Raw genomic sequence first — 24,570 nt, forward strand, 5'->3', positions numbered from 1 at the left:
GCCATCAATTTAAAATTATATTTTCTAATTGATGGTATATATAAATGACTGATTTTTATATATTGAGTCAGAAACAAGCAGTCTTTTTTATATTTTCAGATTTATTTAGTATTTATTGTTTCATTTATTAAATGCTATACAGAAATTTATTAATGACCTCCCCCATATAATTCTGTATTATTTCCTAAACAAATTTTATAATTTTGCCAAGAGCAGTTATGTTATTTCTTCTGGAACAATTTTTTTTTTAACATCTTTATTGGAGTATAATTGCTTTACACTGGTGTGTTGGTTTCTGCTGTATAACAAAGTGACTCAGCTATATGTGTACTTATATCTTCATATCTCCTCCCTTTTGCATCTCCCTCCCACCCTCCCTATCCCACCCCTCTAGGTGGACACAAAGCACAGAGCTGGTTTCCCTGTGCTATACGGCTGCTTCCCACTAGCTATTTTAAATTTGGTAGTGTATATATGTCCATGACACTCTCTCACTTAGTCCCAGCTTACCCTCCCCCCTCCCAGTGTCCTCAAGTCGATTCTCTACGTCTGCATCTTTATTCCCGTCCTGCACCTAGGTTCTTCAGAACCTTTTTTTTGTTTTTTTTTTAGATTCCATATATATGTGTTAGCATATGGTATTTGTTTTTCTCTTTCTGACTTACTTCACTCTGTATGACAGACTGTAGGTCTATCCACCTCACTACAAATAACTCAATTTCGTTTTTTTTTATGGCTGAGTAATATACCATTGTATATATGTGCCACATCTTCTTTATCCATTCATATGTTGATGGACACTTAGGTTGCTTCCATGTCCTGGCTATTGTAAATAGAGCTGCAATGAACATTGTGGTACATGACTCTTTTTGAATTATGGCTTCTCATGCTGTCAAAACCTAAAAGAAGTGAGACGTTCATTCTCATAAAAATCTGTCATGGATATGATTTCTGAGCTCAACCTACACTTCTAGGAACGTTTTTGTGACTTGGATGCAAATGCAGAGAAAGGATATTTCTACATTGCAAAATTGGTTTAACTGTGCCATTCTGCCTAACCATCAATTGGAGTGATTAGTCTTCAATGTAATGACATGCTAAAAGGCAAATATTAAGAGAAGAATCTAATAGAATTCTATATATATTAAATTAAAATCATATGCTTGTGGATTAATATCAGTATTTGACAATACCAGTCTGCATTTTCACATATGAAATATATTTAAAATATATTTCATATATTTTAAATATATATTATATATTAAATATAACATATAAATATAATTTTATATATTATATTAAATATTAGTATTTAAATTGTATAATATATTAATATATTGCTGATAATTATTAATTATTGTATAATTAATAATATAATAATTTGTATTATATAATTATTAATATATGGTGTATTATATTATATATTAATAATAATATATTATATTTTTTCAAGTTTATATATTATATAATATAACACATAATGTATAATATTAATATACTAATATATATTATACATTTTAATATATATTAATATAATATAATATATATCATATATAACATTAATATTATAAATATATTTTTATATAGTATATATAAATATATTACTATAAATATATAATAATTATTTCATATAAATATATTATTTATATATAATACTATATAACATTGATAATAATATTAATGCTTTATATTATACACATTATATTAATATATACTGTAATATATTATATATAATGTATATATAACATAATATATATTATATATTATAATATAGTAAATATAATGTATATAATACATTATATGCATCATATTAATAATATATGTATTGCAGTATATAATATATAATATATTATATGTAATTTTGAATGTTATAATATATATAATATATAATATATAATGTTATATAGTATTATATATGATATTATTATGTTATGTATTATATTTTATATGTTTTATATTTTATACTTTATATACAATTATAAATTATAACTATATATAATTTAATAATAAATTTTATTATAATTATAAATTTTGTTATGATTATATATAATTATAATAATTATATATTATAATATTATGTATTATATGTATTATATTTTATATATTATGCATTATATATGTATTATATATTATAATTATATATAACTATAGTATAATTATGTTATAATTATAATATACTTATAATTAAATATAATATTAATTAATGTTTTATATATTTATTATATAACATATTTAAATATATTACATATATTAAATATATGTAATATATATTTATATGTATATTAAAATGTTAAAAATCTCATTACAGATCAGCATTAACAGATGAACATTTTCAATTTGGATGATAGGGAACATTAACTTTGAACCCTAATTAAGTGAAATTATTTCCCCTCCCCCTCCAAAAAAGAAGAATTCTAGTCTTCTCATTAGTGGACCTGAATGAAAAATTTTAAAAGTATACTCAATTATTCTATTTTTAATTTTGCCAATATAAACTTTGTGAAATTTGTTTTCTCCCTTGTTATGTAAGAAAACCTTCTCATGGATTTTGCTTCTTGGCAACAAAGCCTAAAATATTTACTTTACATTGGTCCTTTACAGAAAAACATGTCTGACCCGTCCCATGGACAGCCAATCACAGGCATTGAACTAGAGGACTGACCACTGCCCAGATCCCACACTGTCTGCTGGGTAGGATGCAGATAGGACTTATCCAAATAACCCTGCAAATACTTTGAAAACTTAACTGACATTATAGCAACACTAAGAAAACCATTTGGAACTGTATCCTGAACCAATCCTAGTTTAATGCCTGCTACAATAGAACAAAACAAAACAAAATCAGCAATCTCCTTAGGATTTAAACAATACCTAGGTGACATAAATATTCAAAATGTCCAGGATACCGTCTAAAATTACTCAGCATATGAAGAACCTTGAAAATCTCCTCTCCCAAGAGTTTGATTGTCTTTTAATCAATAGATGCCAAACCTGGGATGACACAGATGTAGCATTTATCAGACAACTTTAAAGCAACTATTATAACCATGCTTCATGAAGTAAGGGTCAACAGACTTCAAACGTATGGAAAGACAGAAAATATCAACATAGAAATAGAAAATATAAAGAGCCAAATGCATATTTTAGAACTAAAAGAGTAAAGTAACTGGGCGCTTCCCTGGTGGCGCAGTGGTTGAGAGTCCACCTGCCGATGCAGGAGACGCGGGTTCATGCCCCCGGTCCAGGAAGATCCCACATGCCACGGAGTGGCTTTACCCGTGAGCCATGGCCGCTGAGCCTGCGCGTCCGGAGTCTGTGCTCTGTAACGGGAGAGGCCACAACAGTGAGAGGCCTGCTTACTGGAAAAAAATAAAATAAAAAGTGAAGTAACTGAAAATTTATAATCCACTGATGAACTTAATAGCAGAATAGAAATGACAGAGGAAAGAATCAGTAAGCTTGTGGATAAATCACTGGAGATTATCTAGTCTGGACAACAGACAGGAAAAAAAAAAAAGATTGAAAAAGATATAGAAACAGAGCCTCATCAAATTGTGTGAGAATACTAGAAAGAGAAAAAACATAAAGTACAAAAATATTAGAAGAAAATATATTCAGTAAAAGACACAAGATTCACAAAGCTCAGCAAACCCAAGCAAGATCAATTCAAAGAAATCTCTCCTGGACCCATCGTAATTAGACTTGTGAAAACTATATAGAAAGAATACTGGAAATTGCCAGAGAAAATGGACATATATCATACAGGGAACAACAATTCGAATGACTATATATTTCTCATCAGAAATCAAGGACCGTAGAAGTTATAAAACGCTGAGGGAAAAGACCTCTCAACTCAGAATTCTATCTCCATTGAAAATATCTTTGACGAATAAAGGTGAGATGAAGAAGCTCTCAGATGAAGGGAACAGAATTCATCAACAGCAGACCTGCTCTAAAAGAAATGCTAAAAGTACTTCAGATGAAGTATTGGGAAAAGATAAATAAAACTGTCCCTGTTCAAAGATGAAATGATGTCTACATAGAAAATCCCATGTACTCTACAGAGAGGTTCCTAGAACTAAATGAGTTTATTAAGGGTTGCAGGATAAAAGGCCAACACACAAAATTCAATAGTACTTCTATTTACTAACAAAGAGCAATTGGAAACTGAAATTAATGCAACAATGCCATTCACGATAGTTCCAAATAATTGCAACAGTCTACCTTTAAGTAACATCATGCATTTCATGTATGGTATAAGACCCATACAACAGTATACTCTCACTTCCCCCCTCCCAGCTTTTGTGCTATTTTTATTATACATTTAATTTATACATATGTATACACCACTTTGTGTCCGTCCAAATTTCTATCCAGTATCATTTTGAGACTTCTTTATATATTCTGGATAGAAGTCTTTTGTTTGATATGTGATTTCCAAGTATTTTCTTCCAATATAGAACTTGTCTTTTGATTCTCTTAATGTATCTTTCACAGATAAAATGTTTTTAATTTTGATAAAATCTAATTTTTATTTTATACATTGTGCTCTTGATGTCATATTTAAAATTTCTTTGACTAACTTCAGGTCACAGATGTTTTTTCCTATATTTTCTTTTAAAAGTTTTACAATTTATGTTTCACACTTAAACCTATGATCCATTTAGATTAACTTTTTAAAAAGACTATTTTTTTAGAGCAGTTTTGGGTTCACAGAAAAACTAAGAGGAAGATAAAGGAATTTCTCATATATCTCCTGCCCCCACACCTGCATAACTTCCCTCATTATCAACAAGCCCTACCTGAGAGCTACATTTGTTACAACTGATGCATGAACCTACATTGACCTATCATAATCAGTTAAAGTCCATAGTTTACATTATGGTACACTCTGGGTGTTGTACATTCTATGAGTTATGGCAAATTTATAATGACATGTATCCATGATTATAGTATCATACAGAGTGTTCTCACTGCCATAAAACCCCTCTGTGCTCTGCCTATTCATCCCACTTCCCCAACCCCTGGCAACCAATGATCTTTTTACTGTCTCTGTAGTTTTGCCTCTTCCAGAATGTCATATAGATGGAATCATTTGGTATGTAGCCTTTCCAGATTGGCTACTTAGTAATATGCATGTAAAGCCCCTCCATGTTTTTTCATGACTTGATAGCTCATTTATTTTTAGTGCTGAATAATATTCCATTGTCTTTATGTCCCACATTCATTCACATCATTATTTGCCCATTCACCTTCTAAAGGACATCTTGGCTGCTTCCAAGTTTTGGCTATTATGAGTAAAGCTGCTATAAACATCTACGTGTGGGTTTTTGTGTGGACATAAGTTTTCAGCTTTTCGGGGTAAATGTCAAGGAGCATGATTACTGGATCATAGGGTAAGAATATGTTTAGTCTGGTAAGAAACTGCCAACTTGTGTTCTAAAGTGGCTGTGCCATTTTGCATTTCCACCAGCAATGAATGAGAGTTTCTGCTGCTCCACATCCTCCCCAGTATTTAGTGTTGTCAGTGTTACAGATTTAGGCCATTCTAATAAGTGTGTAGTAGTATCTCATTGTTGTTTTAATTTGCATTTCCCTGATGACATAGATGTGGGCATCTTTTCATATGCTTATTTGCCATCTGTGTATCTTCTTCAGAAAGGTGTCTGTTAAGATCTTTGGTCCATTTTTTAATCAGGTCATTTGTTTTCTTATTGTTGAGTTGTAAGTGTTCTTTGTATGTTTTGGTTAGTAGTATTTTATCAGATGTGGGTTTTGCAAATATTTTCTCCCTGTCTGTGGTTTGTCTTCTCATTCTCTTGAGATTGTCTTTTGCAGAGCAGTTTTTAATTTTAATGAAGTCCATTTTATCAATTATTTCTTTCATGGATTGTGCCTTTGGTGTGGTATTTATGAAGTAATCATTATACCCAAGGTCTTCTAGGTTTCCTCCTATTTATCTTCTAGGAGTTTTTTAGTCTTGCATTTTACATTTTGAGTTAATTGTTGTGGAAGGTGTAGGATCTGTGTCCAGATTCATCTTTTTGCATATGGATATCTAGTTGTTCCAGGCCATCTTTGAGCATTTGTTGAAAAGGTTATCTTTGCTCCATTGCCTTTGCTCCTTTTTCAGAGATCAATTGATTATATCAATACTTATGTGGGCTCTCTATTCTGTTTTGTTGATCTATTTGTCTATTTTTTTTTTTGCCAGTACCACACTGTCTTGATTACTGTAGCTTTATAGTAAGTTTTGAAGTCAGGTAAAGTCACTCCTCAACTTTTTTCTCCTCCTTCATTTTTGTGTTGTCTATTCTGGATCTTTTGCCTCTCCACATTAACTTTAGAATCAGCTTGTCAGTATCCACAAAATAACATGCTGGGACTTTGATTGGGATTGATTATGTTGAGTCTGTAGGTCAACTTGTGGAGAACTGATTTCTTAACAATACTGTCTTCCTATCCATGAATGTGGAATACCTCTTCATTTATTTAGTTCTTCTTTGGTTTTGTTCATCAGAGTTTTGTAGTTTTCCTCATATAAATCTTATACATTTTGTTAGATTTATACCTAAGCATTTCATTGGGGGGTGCTAATTTTATTTCAAATTCTATCTGTTCATTTCTACTATATAGCAAAGCAGTTGACTTTTGTATGTCAACCTTGTATACTGCAACATTGGTTATAATTGCTTATTAGTTCCAGGAGGGTTTTGTTGATCCTTTTGGATCTCTACATAGAAAATCATGTCATCTGTGAACAAAGACAGTTTTATTTCTTCCTTTCCAATCTGTATACCTTTTATTTCCTTTTCTGATCTTAATCATTAGCTAGCATTTCCAGTATGATGTTGGAAAGGAGTGGTGAAAGGATATTCTTGCCTTGTATCTGAACTTAGTGGGAAAGCTACAAGTTTCTCAACGTTAAGTATGATGTTACCTGTAGGTTTTTTGTAGATGTTCATATCAAGTTGAGGAAGTTCCCTGTATTCCTAGTTTACTGAGAGTTTTTACCATGAATGGGTGTTGGATTTGTCAAATACTTTTTCTACATTTATTGATATGATAATGTGGTTTTTTTTTAACCTGTTGATGTGATGGATTACATTAATGGATTTTTAAAATGTTGAATCAGCTTTGCATTACTGAGATAAATCCCACTTGGTTGAGAATTTTTCCATCTGTGCTCATAAAAGATATTGGTCTGTAGTTTTCTTTTCTTGTAATCTCTTTGTCTGGTTTTGGTATTACAGTAATCTGGCCTCATAGAATGTGTTAGGAAGAATTCCCTCTCTTTTGTCCTCTGAAAAAGTTTGTAGAGAATTCTTATAATTTCTTCCTTAAATGTTTGCTAGAGTTCACCAGTGAACCAATGTGGGCCTCTGCTTTCTACTTTGGAAGGTTATTAATTATTGATTCAATTTATTTAATAGATAAAGCCCTATTCAGATTGTCTATTTCTTCTTGTGTGAGATTTGGCAAATTGTGTCTTAAGGAATTGTTCCTTTTCATCTAGGTTATTACATTTATGAGCATAGAGTTATTCATAGAACTCTTCGATTATCCTTTTAATGTCCATAGGATCTGTAGTGATATACTTTCATTTCTAATGTTAGTTATTTGTGCCATCTGTTTTGCTTTGTTTTGCTTTTAATTAGCCTGGCTAAAGACATCGATTTTATTGATCTTTTCAAAAAACTAGCTTTTGGTTTCATTGATTTTTCTCTGTTGATTTCCTGTTTTCAGTCCCACTGATTTCTGCTCTACTTCCTATTATTTCTTCTCTTCTGCTTACTTTAGGTTTTTTTGTTAATTTTTATTGGAGTATAGTTGCTTTACAATGTTGTGTTAGTTTCTGCTGTACAGCAAAGTGAATCAGAAGTACATATACATACATCCCCTCTTTTTGGATTTAATTTGTTCTTCTTTCTCTGGTTTCCTAAAGTGGACACTTAGATGATTGATTTTAGGTTTCTTTTTTTCTAATGTATGCATTCAATGCTATAAATTTCCGATTGATTTTAGTTTTCTTTTTTTCTAATGTATGCATTCAATGCTATAAATTTCCCTCTAAGCACTGCTTTCACTGCATCCCATAAACTGTGATAAGTTATGTTTTCATTTCTATTTAATTCAAAATATATTTAAGTTTATCTTAAGATTTCTTCTTTGACCCATTTGTTATTTAGAAGTGTGCTGTTTATTCTCCATGTGTTTTTGGATTTTCCAGTTATAAAGATAACTGTTATTGATTTCTAATTTAAGTCCATTGTGGTCTAATAGCAGACATTGTATGATTTATATGATTTCTATTTTTTTCTGTTTGTTAAGATGTGTTTTATGGCCCAGAATGTGTTCTGTCTTGGTGAATGTACAGTTAATTTTTGTATAAGTTATGAGGTTTATGCTAAAGTTTGTTTTTGCATATGATGTCTAGTTGTTGAAACTAGACACTAACACTATTTGTTGAAAAGGTTATCCTTTCTCCACTGAATTTACTTTGTACATCTGTAAAAACCTCAGTTGATCATATTTGTGTTGGTATATTTCTGGACTCTGTCTGTTTTTCTATTGATCTGTCTATCCATTCTTCACTAATACCACATTGTCTTGATTAATGTAGCTTTACAGTAAGTCTTAAAATCATGTTATATGAGCCCTCCAGCTTTGTTCTTTTCTTCAAAATTATTGTGGCTACTTTAGTTCCTTCTTCTTCCCTGTAAGAAACAGAGTCTTAGATAAAATGTAAATATTATACAAAAATATAAATGTAATAACATGACTAAAAGATTTTACTCTGTTATTTGTGCCTTCTAATATGTTATATTAAAATTGTTCTTGATTAGAGGATCTCCCGTATACCCGTCGACTTTCTGGTAAATTCTTTAGCCTCCCTCCAAGGTGCACTGACTTTGCATAGTATTCACTCTGTGGCTTATATGCACTTCAAGAATAAATATATTAAATTAGGATTAGCAGCGTCCTTTTGTGACAGCGCCTCTGTTGAATGGAGAACAAGAAATAGAAAGGTAACTTTCTGAGTATTACCCTCAATTCTCTGTCTGCACATATCTGACTTTCTCTCCATCTATGTGAGTAGTTCTTCTATGAGATCTGCAGCCTCATAGGCAGGTTCAAGACCACCCTTTTTTCTTAACTAACCTTTTGGCTGATGTTTGACAGATGATTGGGAAGCACTTATAAAATATGCAATATCTTCTATTTTTCAGAAACCTGAATGCCAGTCTAGGTTTGCTTTAGCAATTAAAAAGTAGGAAACTTTTGAGAGGAACTGTTTTAGGATTCCTGAGATGACCTATTTTAGGTCTCCTAGTCCAGTGTGGTAATTGGTTATCCTTCTACCTTCTTTATAAATTCATTCTTTCTTAAATTGGTACTGTTCCTTTTCTCCCACTGAGGTAAGACTAATATATAGGGATATAAAGAACCATAAGAAGGATTATGAACAAATATTTCCTATAAATATAGATGCTTTAAACCCTAAAATAATCATAAAAATCTGAGTAAATATAAAGAATAATACTATATAACCAGGAAGAGTATATTCTAATAATTAAAATATGCCTACTCTTTTGGAAGCCAAAAATAGAATATTTCTTAACAATATGCCAAAAAAGAAAAAGTGTATTATCGTCTCAGTATATACTTAAAAGTTACTTGGTAAAATTAATTTTTCATTCCTGCTTTTAGTAAGCCAAAAGAGAAAATACTTCTTAATATAATAAAGAGTATCTAGATGAGAAATACTTAATAGTGATAAAATAGAATAATTTCTGTTTAGATCAGAATTATACAAAGGTGGCTATAAAACTTGTATTGCCCTGGAAGTTCTAGCCAATACAATAATATAAGAAAAAATAATACAAATATGGGAGAACACATAAACCTTATGATTATAAGGTTTGTAATTGTTCACCCATAAAAATCAACTGAAAAAATAAAGAACTGAGAGTTCAATAATGTACAAAACTCAATCACTGTAGGGACTTCCTTGGTGGTCCAGTGGTTAAGACTCCACTTTTCCAGTGCAGAGGACGTGGGAGCTAAAATCCCACATGCCATGTGGTGTGGCCAAGAAAAAAAAAAACCCAAAAAACTCAATTACTATAAATCTTGATACCAACATTAGCTATTTGAAAGGTAAAGTGGGGAGGGGGAAACTCATTTGTAATAGCGATGAAAAAACTCAGAAATTTCTAATAATAAACCTAGAAATTTATGGAACCTTTCTGCAAATGTATTTCCTAGCTAAGATGATTGAGAACTTGTATTTATCTCTTCTATTTCCTGAGACACCAGTAAGATGAGAGTAAATTAATGTTTTTAAAGGTGTAAGTCCACAAGAATAAATGGGAGAAGAGTCATCAATATACCTGAGATTTATATACATTTTTGGAAAATGGAAAATGAATGTAGGGTTAGTAACTTACTAGACAGGACAGAGGAAGCTACCACATAGAAAGCACTGAGAAGGGTGTTCAAATGAAAAGAGATTGATGTCACAGAACTTTGTAAAAGTTTGGGAATTGGAAGCAACATGAACAGTAAAGAGTGGTGATATGAGGTAGAACTAGAAATGAGGTGGACATTTGAAGCAAGAATCAAAAAACCCAGTACTCCTGCCACAGTGCCATATATGGAATATTAGTCCCAGACAAAAGACTGGAGATGAATTCTCTGGAGAAATTCAACAGAGAAGAGAAGACACAGGAATGTCATGTACTTTGGAAGATTAGATGAGCACTGAAAATGGGATGAATTCAAAGTATAAAAATGGAAAAAGTCGACCTCCTTCCCTGTCCCAGAAGTAGACCACATCTCCCTCCCAGAATACTGAAAGATTCTTCTCTGAAGAAGCTTAATAGTCCCAGAAAAAAGACCTCCAAATGCCGACATGAAGTGACACATCCACTTTAGAGAACAGTCTGGCAGTTCCTTAAAAGGTTAAACATAGAATTTGCAATCCCACCCTTAGGTATCGACCCAAGAGAAATGAAAACATATGTTTACTAAAAACACATACATGACTGTTCATAGCAGCACTGTTCACAATAGCCAAAAGGTAGAAACAATCCAGTGTCTATCACGTGATGAAAGATAAATAAAATGTGGTATATTCATACTGTGGCATATTATTTGGCAAAAAAAGGAGTGTAATAGGGAGTGACTGCTAATGGGTAGTTTCTCGGCGGGGAGGGAGGCGGGGAATGAAATGTTCTCAAATTAAATTATGGTAGTTGCTCAACTCTGTTAAACTAAAAATCACTGAGCTGAATGCTTTAAATAGGTGTACTTTTATGTATGCATATTTTACCCCAATAAAACAGTTTAAAGTTTATCAAGAAGCAATCAGCCACATTGAATGCTGGCGAGACAAGGTAAAACAAGGACTACAAAATGTCCATTGGATTTAGCAGCGTGGAAGTCACTGGTGAAATTTGGTGAGTTCAATTTTAGTACAGAAGATGAAAGCCAGGTTGGAAAAAATTGAGAAATGGTGTGGTTATGGAAATGAAAGAATGTCTTAAGTGCTCTTAGTTATCTAGTAAACAGGAAAAGATTGAAGGTTCTAGAGTGGATAGTCAATACTAAAAGGTTCCTAAGAAGCACAAATGGAGTGATTAGCCTTGTCTAAGAGAAGGATCACTTCCTTCAGTGTAAAAGGAGGAAATGATAGGTGCTGAAAGACTTGTGACAAAGTGACGACAGTTTCTCGTTAATGACCTCCTTTCTCTGATGTGGGAAGCAAGGCCATCTGTTTAGCATAAATTGCGAGAAGGGGAAATGAAGAGAGCAGAACAGCTGATTAGAGAAATACAGTAGCTCTGTCAGAAAACGTTTAGCAGGCTTCCCTGGTGGTGCAGTGGTTGAGAGTCTGCCTGCCAATGCAGGGGACACGGGTTCATGCCCCGGTACGGGAAGATCCCACATGCCGCGGAGCGGCTGGACCCGGGAGCCATGGCTGCTGAGCCTGCGCGTTCGGAGCTTGTGCTCCGCAACGGGAGGGGCCACAACAGTGAGAGGCCCGCGTACCGCAAAAAAAAAAGTAAATGTTTAGCACCCATTTAAGGTTAGTGACTAGGAATCTATATTGGATCTGCTCTTTGTTTCTTTCTTGTTTCTTTGATTTTGTTTTATTTACACTAAGTTTCCCAACTACAATTCACAGAAAAGGCAGACATTTGGATTCATGCAGTATTATGATTTTGCCAGATTTAGGGGAGGGGACAAACATACAGGGAACATGTTTTTAAGAGCTTTGTTAAACGAGTGTTTGGAATGCTGGACCATGAAATTCAAGTTCAATAAGAAGTAAAGGGTTGGGAAGAAGGTAAGCTATTAATGGTCCCACAGGACAGAGATTTGAGCTATCTTGTTCACCACTTCACTCCCAGTTCTTAGAGCAATGATTGTTTGAATTAATGGTTCGTTGAGACCAATGGGCAGAGATAGTGGGAATAGTTGAAAAAACAAGCTTGAGGGTAAGATGTGGGCATCAGGAAGTAGTAGGATGTTTGAATTACTGAATTCAGAAGAGATGCTGTTTAATTGGTCACAAGTTCCTAGATATAAAAAGAAAGCCTTACTGAGAAAGTATCTGACCTGAGAGGTCAAAGAACTAAGTCAGAGTGTTGGTTGAGTGTCATTCATGTAATGTTGACATTAGCAGGGATGATGGTAACAGTTGAAGGAGAAGACTGAATCAAGTGTTATCATCAGTGATTGAGAGTGAATGGGTAAATAGATGTTACAGATGAAGAGGTTGAAGGTGGTAGAGCAGATGACAGAATCCTCAGAGCACTGGGAGTTTAATGAGAGACAGGGAAAATAATGATCAAAAAGCAAAAATGGAAGCAGTGATGATCCAAATACTACCTCTTGGCCCTGAAATATATAAGGTATATTGAGTATTAACAATTCTCACTGAGAAGGATGTAAGGGAAACATGGACCTCAGGAAAGAATCAAGTTTCAGTTAAAATAGGAGATGGGAAGTGTTGGGAAAAAAAGAGAGTAAAACTATAGAACGTAATAGGGATAGCAGTACTTTGCTAATTTATGATGAACTGGGATAGAGAATACCCTTTGGGCATTGACTGATTGAAAAAAGGAATGAGAGACATAGCTGATTTAGTCTCAAAAGACCTTGGACCTAACCTAAGTGCTCTTCAATAGTGGATTGGTTAACTAAATTAAGAGTGCTTCCAGGAGACAAAGTAATCTGAAATCATTAAAAATAATGTTACAAAAAATTGATATGGAAAAAATATTCCCAATATATTAAGTGAAAAAGTAGTTTATACAATCCATATGTATATTATCCTTTTTTATAAAAGAACAAGAAGAATAATTGGATGAGTAATACTTCCATACTGTTTGAAATATATTGTAATTTTTTAAAAGACTAGCTGTCCAAAGATCTAAAAAGCTGCCTATGGAGGAAGGGGCTAAAACTTGAACCATAGAACCATTCATTTTTTCAACAAATATTTAGCTCCTACCTTGGGTCAGATACCATTCTTGGCACTGGAGATAATAACATAAACAAAATAATGACCCTACTCTTGTAACTGTTGAAAGATAAAAGCAAATAAGATCTGAGAGAAGAGCATCCTAAGCAGAGGATTCAACACACGCACAGGCCCAGAGGTAGGAATCAAGCATACCAGCAGGTTTTTGGTTTTTGGCAACCCTGAGCAGCTGCGTTGATGGAGAGGAGTGGGATTTAGAGAAAAAAAATAATAGTTCTGTTTTAGATAGTTTGAGATACCTATCGCACATCCAAGTGGAGATATCAGGCAACAGTTGGGTGTATGAGTCTGGAGCTCGAGAGCGAGGTTGATGTTAGAGCTGTACATTTAGGAGTCATTGACATATTGCTGTTATTAAAAGTCATGAGAATGAATGGAATTACCTAAGACGTGAGAACTAAAGATTAAGCCCTGGGACATTCCATCATTTAAAAGGTAAGAGAAGAGGAGGGTAATCGGGAGAGGTCTACTGAAATCACCAAAGGTGAAAAAAGAGAGTGGGAAGGGAAAGCTCCTGCATCATGTTTAGCTTTTCATCCAGTGCAGCTTATGCACTGGACCTTGAAATTGTTTCATTTCAGGGTCTTGCCTGGGACTTAAGGGCAGGGTCAGCTACATAACTTACAAGACCAGTGCAAAATGAAAATCCCTTGTTCAAAAGGTAGGATGAAAAATGCAGTTAAAGGGACTAAACTACAAAGCATTTTCCTTTAAGAAGAAATTTATAAAATAACAGGTGATACATGAGTAATATAAACCTGCAGACAGCAAAAAAAATATTTTTGATGTTATAATTTTATATAATATAATAAATAGTAATACTTTATTAATGTGATAACTTGGTTGATCATAAGATTTTTCTGGTTCCTGTTTTTTCAAATTCATTTATTAGATCATCAAAGTTTATACTTTTAGCAACTTTATTTTAAGTGATATACTTAAAAGCAGATTAGTTGCTCTTGGCAAATGAAAGATCACACATAAATTTTGGTAATTTTTAATTTTGAGAAAGATCTTTCTGCTGAGGCAACTGACACTGGAACTGTTAAGGATATTTTATAAGCTGTGACATTCGGATAGATTTCTGATAAATTATTTCAAAATATAATAGTATATTTTATATATTATACAAATATAAATAGTATATTTTGGTATATCTAGAACTGATGGTTCTTATGGAACAATTTTTTTAAAAGATTTAACTATTCATACACATAGTTTCATATATGTGTATAAATTTAAATTTGTACAATGACATTTTAATGTTTTCTCTGGCATTTTCTGTAACTTGTAGAGGTCATATGAGAAACCGAAAGTCACCTAATGGTTTGTAGGTAATTCAAAATGCCTATTATGCTTTCTATTACTGTATCTTAAATTACAAAGAAAAAAATAATTTTAAAACTGTATTCCTCATTAATTGGTTCATTTGAAGCTGTATATAAAAACAATGTTCTTTTCCATCAAATGCAACAACCTTTATATTTAATTTCTGTTTCTCAGCCTGTGGATATTTGCTTTGCAATGTTGCAGCAGTTTTTAAAACCAGAGATTCTAAACTCTTTGAAGATTTCTGATATCTCTTTGATATGCTGTATTACAATGTCCATGCGTATGCTTTTATTTTGTAATAATTTATTCACGTTTATAGCCTAAACACTAGCAGTTCTTATCCCAGTGCTCAGGCCAGAGAGCTAATATTTTTGCCTTGGGGATGAGCTCTGGGAAGATAGGCAAGCCAGCCTCCCATGACTGCCACCACCACTGCTGCTTCTGCCACCATCACCCTCACTAATCTGGGGCCCTGCACCACCCCAGACTGCTTCTGGCATGAATGTGCATACCAAGCAAGCAGCCAGCTGTTTGGCATACACACTGTGCTGTGGGCCAGAACCCACATATACATGCCTGGCATATCTCCTCTGTTCATGCACATGCTCCCTTGTCCCATCAGATTTTATTGGGTTGGCCAAAAACTGCCTTTGTTTATTTTGGTTTTTTTTTTTTTAACATCTTTATTGGAGTATAATTGCTTTACAATGGTGTGTTAGTTTCTGCTTTATAACAAAGTGAATCAGTTATACATATACATATGTTCCCATATCTCTTCCCTCTTGCATCTCCGTCCCTCCCACCCTCCCTATCCCACTCCTCTAGGTGGTAACAAAGCACCCAGCTGATCTCCCTGTGCTATGCGGCTGCTTCCCACTAGCTATCTATTTTACGTTTGGTAGTGTATATATGTCCATGCCACTCTCTCACTTTGTCACAGCTTACCCTTCCCCCTCCCCATATCCTCAGGCCCGTTCTCTAGTAGGTCTGTGTCTTTATTCCTGTCTTACCCCTAGGTTCTTCATGACGTTGTTTTTTCTTAAATTCCATATATATGTGTTAGCATATGGTATTTGTCTTTCTCTTTCTGACTTACTTCACTCTGTATGACAGACTCTAGGTCCATCCACCTCATTACAAATAGCTCAATTTCGTTTCTTTTTATGGCTGAGTAATATTCCGTTGTATATATGTGCCACATCTTCTTTATCCATTCATCTGTTGATGGACACTTAGGTTGTTTCCATCTCCTGGCTATTGTAAATAGGGCTGCAATAAACATTTTGGTACATGACTCTTTGAATTCTGGTTTTCTCAGGGTATATGCCCAGTAGTGGGATTGCTGGGTCGTATGGTAATTCTATTTTTAGTTTTTTAAGGAACCTCCATACTGTTCTCCATAGTGGCTGTACCAATTCACATTCCCACCAGCAGTGCAAGAGTGTTCCCTTTTCTCCACACCCTCTCCAGCATTTACTGTTTCTAGATTTTTTGATGATGGCCATTCTGACTGGTGTGAGATGATATCTCATTGTAGTTTTGACTTGCATTTCTCTAATGATTAATGATGTCGAGCATTCTTTCATGTGTTTGTTGGCAGTCTGTATATCTTCTTTGGAGAAATGTCTATTTCGGTCTTCTGCCCATTTTTTGATTGGGTTGTTTGGTTTTTTTTGTTATTGAGCTGCATGAGCTGCTTCTAAATTTTGGAGATTAATCCTTTGTCCGTTGCTTCATTTGCAAATATTTTCTCCCATTCTAAGTGTTGTCTTCTGGTCTTGTTTATGGTTTCCTTTGCTGTGCAAAAGCTTTGAAGTTTCATTAGGTCCCATTTATTTATTTTTGTTTTTATTTCCATTTCTCTCGGAGGTGGGTCAAAAAGGACCTTGCTGTGATTTATGTCATAGAGTGTCCTGCCTATGTTTTCCTCTAACAGTTTGATAGTTTCTGGACTTACATTTAGGTCTTCAATCCATTTTGAGCTTATTTTTGTGTATGGTGTTAGGGAGCGATCTAATCTCATACTTTTACATGTACCTGTAAAAGTATGTGTTCCAGTGTTCCCAGCACCACTCATTGAAGAGGCTGTCCTTTCTCCACTGTACGTTCCTGCCTCCTTTATCAAAGATAAGGTGACCATATGTGCATGGGTTTATCTCTGGGCTTTCTATCCTGTTCCATTGATCTATCTTTCTGTTTTTGTGCCAGTACCATACTGTCTTGATTATTGTAGCTTTGTAGTATAGTCTGAAGTCAGGGAGCCTGATTCCTCCAGCTCCATTTTTCATTCTCAAGCTTGCTTTGGCTATTCGGAGTCTTTTGTGTTTCCATACAAATTGTGAAATGTTTTGTTCTACTTCTGTGAAAAATGCCAGTGGTAGTTTGATAGGGATTGCATTGAATCTGTAGCTTGCTTTGGGTAGTAGAGTCGTTTTCACAATGTTGATTCTTCCAATCCAAGAACATGGTATATCTCTCCATCTATTTGTATCATCTTTAATTTATTTCATCAGTGTCTTATAATTTTCTGCATACAGGTCTTTTGTCTCCTTAGGTAGGTTTATTCCTAGATATTTTTTTCTTTTTGTTGCAGTGGTAAATGGGAGTGTTTTCTTGATTTCACTTTCAGATTTTTCATCCTTAGTGTATAGGAATGCCAGAGATTTCTGTGCATTAATTCTGTATCCTGCTACTTTACCAAATTCATTGATTAGCTCTAGTAGTTTTCTGGTAGCATCTTTAGGATTCTCTATGTATAGTATCATGTCATCTGCAAACAGTGACAGCTTTACTTCTTCTTTTCCGATTTGGATTGCTTTTATTTCCTTTTCTTCTCTGATTGCTGTGGCTAAAACTTCCAAAACTATGTTGAATAAGAGTGGTGAGAGTGGGCAACCTTGTCTTGTTCCTGATCTTAGTGGAAATGCTTTCAATTTTTCACCATTGAGGACGATGTTGGCTGTGGGTTTGTCATATATGGCCTTTATTATGTTGAGGAAATTTCCCTCTATGCCTACTTTCTGCAGGGTTTTTATCATAAATGGGTGTTGAATTTTGTCGAAAGCTTTCTCTGCATCTATTGAGATGACCATGTGGTTTTTCTCCTTCAATTTGTTAATATGGTGTATCACATTGATTGATTTGCATATATTGAAGAATGCTTGCATTCCTGGAATAAACCCCACTTGATCATGGTGCATGATCCTTTTAATGTGCTGTTGGGTTCTGTTAGCTAGTATTTTGTTGAGGATTTTTGCATCTATGTTCATCAGTGATATTGGCCTGTAGTTTTCTTTCTTTGTGACATCCTTGTCTGGTCTTGGTATCAGGGTGATGGTGGCCTCATAGAATGAGTTTGGGAGTGTTCCTCCCTCTGCTGTATTTTGGAAGAGTTTGAGGATGGGTGTTAGCTCTTCTGTGAAGCCATCTGATCCTGGGCTTTTGTTTGTTGGAAGATTTTTAAAAACAGTTTCAATTGCAGTGCTTGTGATTGGTCTCTTCATATTTTCTATTTCTTCCTGATTCAGTCTAGGCAGGTTGTGCATTTCTAAGAATTTGTCCATTTCTTCCAGGTTGTCCATTTTATTGGCATAGAGTTGCTTGTAGTAATCTCTCATGATCTTTGGTATTTCTGCAGGGTCAGTTGTTACTTCTCCTTTTTCATTTCTAATTCTATTGATTTGAGTCCTCTCCCTTTTTTTCTTGATGAGTCTGGCTAATGGTTTATCAATTTTGTTTATCTTCTCAAAGAACCAGCTTTTAGTTTTATTGATCTTTGCTATCATTTCCTTCATTTCTTTTTCATTTATTTCTGATCTGATTTTTATGATTTCCTTCCTTCTGCTAACTTTGTGGTTTTTTTGTTCTTCTTCCTCTAATTGCTTTAGGTGCAAGGTTAGGTTGTTTACTCAAGATGTTTCCTGTTTCTTAAGGTAGGATTGTATTGCTATAAACTTCCCTCTTAGAACTGCTTTTGCTGCATCCCATAGGTTTTGGGTCATCGTGTCTCCATTGTCATTTGTTTCTAGGTATTTTTTGATTTCCTCTTCGATTTCTTCAGTGATCACTTCGTTATTAAGTAGTGTATTATTTAGCCTCCATGTGTTTGTATTTTTTACAAATCTTTTCCTGTAATTGATATCTAGTCTCATAGCGTTGTGGTTGGAAAAGATACTTGATACAATTTCAATTTTCTTAAATTTCCCAAGGCTTGATTTGTGACCCAAGATATGATCTATCCTGGAGAATGTTCCATAAGCACTTGAGAAAAATGTGTATTCATTTGTTTTTGGATGGAATGTCCTATAAATATCAATTAAGTCCAACTTGTTTAATGTATCATTTAAAGCTTGTGTTTCCTTATTTATTTTCATTTTGGATGATCTGTCCATGGGTGAAAGTGGGGTGTTAAAGTCCCCTACTATGAATGTGTTACTGTCGCTTTCCCCTTTTATGGCTGTTAGTATTTGCCTTATGTATTGAGGTGCTCCTATGTTGGTTGCATAAATATTTACAATTGTTATATCTTCTTCTTGGATCAATCCCTTGATCATTATGTAGTGTCCTTCTTTGTCTCTTTTAATAGTCTTTATTTTAAAGTCTATTTTGTCTGATATGAGAATTCCTACTGCAGCTTTCTTTTGGTTTCCATTTGCATGGAATATCTTTTTCCATCCCCTCACTTTCAGTCTGTATGTGTCTCTAGGTCTGAAGTGGGTCTCTTGTAGACAACATATATATGGGTCTTGTTTTTGTATCCATTCAGCCAGTCTGTGTCTTTTGGTGAGAGCATTTAATCCATTTACATTTAAGGTAATTATCAATATGTATGTTCCTATTCCCATTTTCTTAATTGTTTTGGGTTTGTTATTGTAGGTCTTTTCCTTCTCTTGTGTTTCTTGCCTAGAGAAGATCCTTTAGCATTTGTTGTAAAGCTGTTTTGGTGGTGCTGAACTCTCTCAGCTTTTGCTTGTCTGTAAAGGTTTTAATTTCTCCATCAAATCTGAATGAGATCCTTGCTGGGTAGAGTTATCTTGGTTGTAGGTTTTTCTCCTTCATCCCTTTAAATATGTCCTGCCAGTCCCTTCTGGCTTGCAGAGTTTCTGCTGAAAGATCAGCTGTTAACCAGGAAACAAAGAGGGAAGAAAAAGTCTCTTGCCTCTTCGGCAGGTCCAGACTTCTCCCCAGACTCCCTCCCGGCCAGCCGTGGCGCACTAACCCCTTCACGCTGCCAGCCCCAGTCCTCTCCCTGCGCTCGGACCAAAGCTCGAGCTTCAGCTCCCAGCCCCGCCCGCCCTGGTGGGTGAGCAGACAAGCCTTTCGGGCTGGTGAGTGCCGGTTGGCACCGATCCTTTGTGCGGGAATCTCCCCGCTTTGCCCTCCGCACCCCTGTTGCTGTGCTCTCCTCTGCGGCCCCTAAGTTCCTCCCTCTGCCACCCGCAGTCTCTTCCCACTAAGGGGCTTCCTAATGTGTGGAAACCTTTCCTCCTTCACAGCTCCCTCCCACTGGTGCAGAACCCATCCCTATTGTTTTGTCTCTGTTTATTCTATTTCCTTTTGCCCTCCCCAGGTATGTGGGGAGTTTCTTGCCTTTTGGGAGGTCTGAGGTCTTCTGCCAGCATTCAGTAGGTGTTCTGTAGGAGTTGTTCCACGTGTAGATGTATTTCTGATGTATCTGTGGGGAGGAAGGTGATCTCTGCATCTTACTCTTCCGCCGTCTTCCCCCTCTCCTCTGCCTTTGGTTTTTAAGTAAAGATGAAAGACACATTTTTCATTTTCACCAAGAACTTTATTGAACAACGTATTTACCCTTCTGTTCCATTACCTTCTGCCATTTTTCAGGCAACTTCATAATTCCATCTTCCCAAAACTTTTTATCTTTTTGAGCATAGAACTGTTCCAGGTGCCTCTTACAGTCTTCCAGGGAATTGAAATACTTTCCATTACGATGAATGAATCAGAACTTCCCAGCCAAGCTGTAGCAGTTTTTGCCTGGTCTTCAAAGAAACATGCAGTCTTGCGTTATCCTGATGGAAGATTATGCATCTTCTGTTGACTAATTCTGGACACTTTTTGTCGAGTGCTGCTTTCAGTTGGTCTAAGTGGGAGCAGTACTTGTTGGAATCAATTGTTTGGATTTCCTGAAGGAGCTCATAATAGAGGACTCCCTTCCAGTCCCACCATATACACAACATCACCTTCTTTGGGTGAAAACCGGTCTTTGTTGTGGTTGGTGGTGGTTCATTTCATTTGAGTACTTATCACAGGTTAATTATACCAACTCATTAATTTAATCCTAACAGGATTTCTGTTGGTCCCTTACACATGACAAACTGAACTGAGAGACTGAATAACTTTCCCTAAGTCACAGAGCTTGCACATGGTAGAGCAGAGATTTCAGCCAAGTCTGTCTGGCTGCAAAGAAGTTGAGAGGCAGCATAGTGTCCTGTGTACAAGGGCTGGAAGCAAATGACCTGGGTTCAAATCCTGACCCTGCCGTGTAGTGTCTTCTTCTTGCTAGGCGCATTACTTCTCTGAACCTTGCTTTCTTCGTGTATATAATGGGGATCAGAGTACTACAGGACCTACCTCATAGGATTATGTAGACGGTTAAATGAAAGTGAAATACATGTAAAGCATTGAGAACAGTGCCTGATGCTTTAGTAAGCCTGCGATAAATGTTGCTACTAATACTGTTATTGTTATCATGATTACTTTGTCCACCCCACGGTCTGTCTTCACAGGTTAGAAAAGAATGTTAGTAGTCAGCAGAAAAGAAGAGCTTAGAGACAGACAGACAGCAGAGCCCCTCTGAACTTCCCTAAAGTTCCCCTAGAAGGCCCTCCTGCATATGATGTGATCTGTGGTCTGATTCTTGCCCTGGGAAGCCCATCTCTGTGGGCTTTTTGGATTTTAATGTTTTACTGATCTGATCATTTTCTGTCTGGGTTGTATGTGTTAACAGGTATGAGACATCTCTACTGGATTTGGTTCAATCTCTGAGTCCCAAGACTGCTTCCAAACCACGGCCCCATCGCTCCAGAGAAGCTGGGTCATGGCATCACAGTACTTGCCTACTCAGTCCTCTGAAATCAACCTGGAACAAGACCGGGGCAGGCAGGACCCCTGAAGACCTGGAGGAGGATCAAATTCTGGAAGATATCTTTTTCATTTGACACTGAAGCACATGCTGCAAAATTTCCGTCAGAAATGAGTGGGTGTTTTTATATACTGATCCAGGATTTTTAATTATTTGACTGCAACGTAATTGTGTCTCTCCTTTCACAGGGAGGGACCTATCTCACTAGCATCCTGTTACGTGTCGAATATAGAAATCATTCTAACAACCCAGGGTGTTTCTGATCAGACCAATCAGTAGACAACACATTAAGGATGGATGGGGGTGGAGGACAGTAGCTTTTCTATGCCAAGCAGAGATTAGAACATTAACATGGGACACTTTCTGCATGGCAGAGGCCTTTGCATACTCAGCCTCATTCAAGAGTGTTTCCTTCTCAATATTTTGCTGGAAAAGGTTGGCTCTCTTTTGTACACAAGGAAAACCTTTCCATTGAGAGATCCCTCTAGTTTAAACGTAGCCCCTTTGTAACATAAGCAATTTCAGAAAGATAGACCCTTTTACCTCTCCACCCTGTTCTCTTACCACCTACCTCTTTCTAAGTCAGTCAGTTAATTCAGAGGTTAGAGTTGGTGGTGCCTCTCCCATCACAAGCAACACTGAGGGCCAATTGTGAGTCAGTCTCAGCAGTCATCAGCCTGGCCGCTGCCCACCCTATAACCAAAAGGGCTTAATGAGCTAGAGGGAGGCCCTCCCAACCCTTAGAAATCAGCATGAGATTGCACAAGCGAGTACTGCCCTAGGGGAGGCACTGGCCTGAAATGCTTATCCTATGGTCGGCCATTTCCCAGGGTAAATAAGAGCACTCTCTCAGTATTTTTTCTTGCCCCAAGTGTCTGTTTTACTCACCCTGGTGAACTTCCCATCAGCTGCTACAGGCTGACAGACTTCCCCTGGCCTCCCTTCTCTCCCCATGTGGAGTCAAGGCCCTGATTGACCAGGCCTTGCGTGCTCTGCTCAAGACCACTGTCTCATGGCCCCAAAGAACCACCTCCACTTGCCAGATAATGTTCCACCACCCCACGCAGAGTCTCCCCCTTTCTCCCACTAGGCCTCACAGAGAAAGCCTGTGGAAGAAGTGCACTCGAAACGTACTCTCTCTGCTCTCCCGTTCGGCAGGGCACTTGAGATGGGTCCCTCAGCTTACAGTGGACTCTAGAGGCGTCTCAAGCTTATGGGCAGTATGATGAGCCTGGTAGAGCCAGTGAGTTTAACACTTGCCAGTCATTGGAAGCCAGGGGAAGATATGCATCACTTGATGACTTTATTTGGTGTGGAGCGTGTTGCTTTTTCTCTCTCCCTTTCGCCAGCCCCTGGCCTGTCAGTCATTATTGGTAGCTAACGTCAGACCATGCAGGGCAGCCGGCACTTAGTGAGACTGCACGGCTTCCCTGAAGTCTTTATCAAAACTAGATTACTTCAGCCTACAAGAGCTTTCTGGAGCAACTTCCTTGTCTGGGTAAATCCACATCTCATTGTCTCTTCAGACTGAGGCCCTGTCACCTCTGCCCAACCTTCCTTCACTTGGGTCCTTTTGTTCTTTGGAGGAGAGAAGAATATAGCCTACCAATACCATATTCTTTTTTTTTTTTTAATCTTTATTGGGGTATAATTGCTTTACAATGGTGTGTTAGTTTCTGCTTTATAACAAAATGAATCAGTTATACATATACATATGTTCCCATATCTCTTCCCTCTTGCGTCTCCCTCCCTCCCACCCTCCCTATCCCACCCCTCCAGGCGGTCACAAAGCACCGAGCCGATATCCCTGTGCTATGTGGCTGCTTCCCACTAGCTATCTACCTTACGTTTGTTAGTGTATATATGTCCATGCTATATTCTTAATCTGAGGTAGATATCAGGTCAGGACAAACCAGTTGTAGTCATTCAGTTGAAAGGTTGAAAATTATTGCAGATTACAGTTTCCTCTTACAGTTCACCCCTAAGAAAGCAACTGAATCAGTTTCATCCCATTCCAGAAGCCTTTGGAAAATAGAGCTTTCTTTGGTGTGGCCAAAAACTGGGTGAAAACAGACGGAGAGCCCTTGACCATTTTCTCAGTTAAAGTTAGGTTTCCAGAGCTACCTTTTCCTTGCCCCGCGTGTCATGACCACCTTAAGTACCCCCAGCTCCCTCAGATCATCCATAATCACACTTTCCTATTCTGGACACCAGTGCCCTTACTGCTCTCTGGAGTAAGAGGATGCCAGAAAGACCAAGAAAAGGATTGTGATTTCTTCAAGAAGCTTGTTTGCCTTAGAACAATCAAACAGGACCTAAAGTAAAGGCTTTGGGGGGTCGCAAGCCACAAGATGGAGTTTAATTGCTTCTCCTGAATGAGCAATTTGGAAGAGCAAAGATGGATTTTCAGCAGAGCATCAATCAACCTATTTTTCATATGCCACATTCCCTGCCCCCGCCAGTTGCCTTTCTCTATCCTGTAGGCATTTTCTGGTCGTCAGGGCAATAGGATGTGAATTTGTGTCTAGTCTAACATCTTCATTATGAATTGAACAATATATGTTAACATTTTAATCTGTGTCTCACT

The 24,570-nt window shown here is 36.3% G+C and overlaps 1 protein-coding gene across 15 annotated transcripts in view; it reads left to right on the top strand.

The window, feature by feature from the left end:
• Positions 1–23,599, top strand: part of KIAA1328 (KIAA1328 ortholog) — a 381,988-nt gene extending 358,389 nt beyond the window's left edge. For all 15 annotated transcript variants that reach the window (XM_027127776.1, XM_027127772.1, XM_027127780.1 and 12 more), the window contains one exon: positions 21,849–23,599. In XM_027127776.1, the coding sequence (XP_026983577.1) occupies positions 21,849–22,059 (211 nt within the window). In that variant the 3' untranslated portion in view covers positions 22,060–23,599. The remainder of the gene's footprint in view (positions 1–21,848) is intronic.
• The last annotated feature ends 971 nt before the right edge of the window (positions 23,600–24,570 follow it).

Source organism: Aethalodelphis obliquidens, unplaced genomic scaffold (genome assembly GCF_003676395.1).
Source record: "Aethalodelphis obliquidens isolate GAN/ISIS:26980383/991018 unplaced genomic scaffold, ASM367639v1 scaffold32, whole genome shotgun sequence".
NCBI classification, from domain to species: domain Eukaryota; kingdom Metazoa; phylum Chordata; class Mammalia; order Artiodactyla; family Delphinidae; genus Aethalodelphis; species Aethalodelphis obliquidens.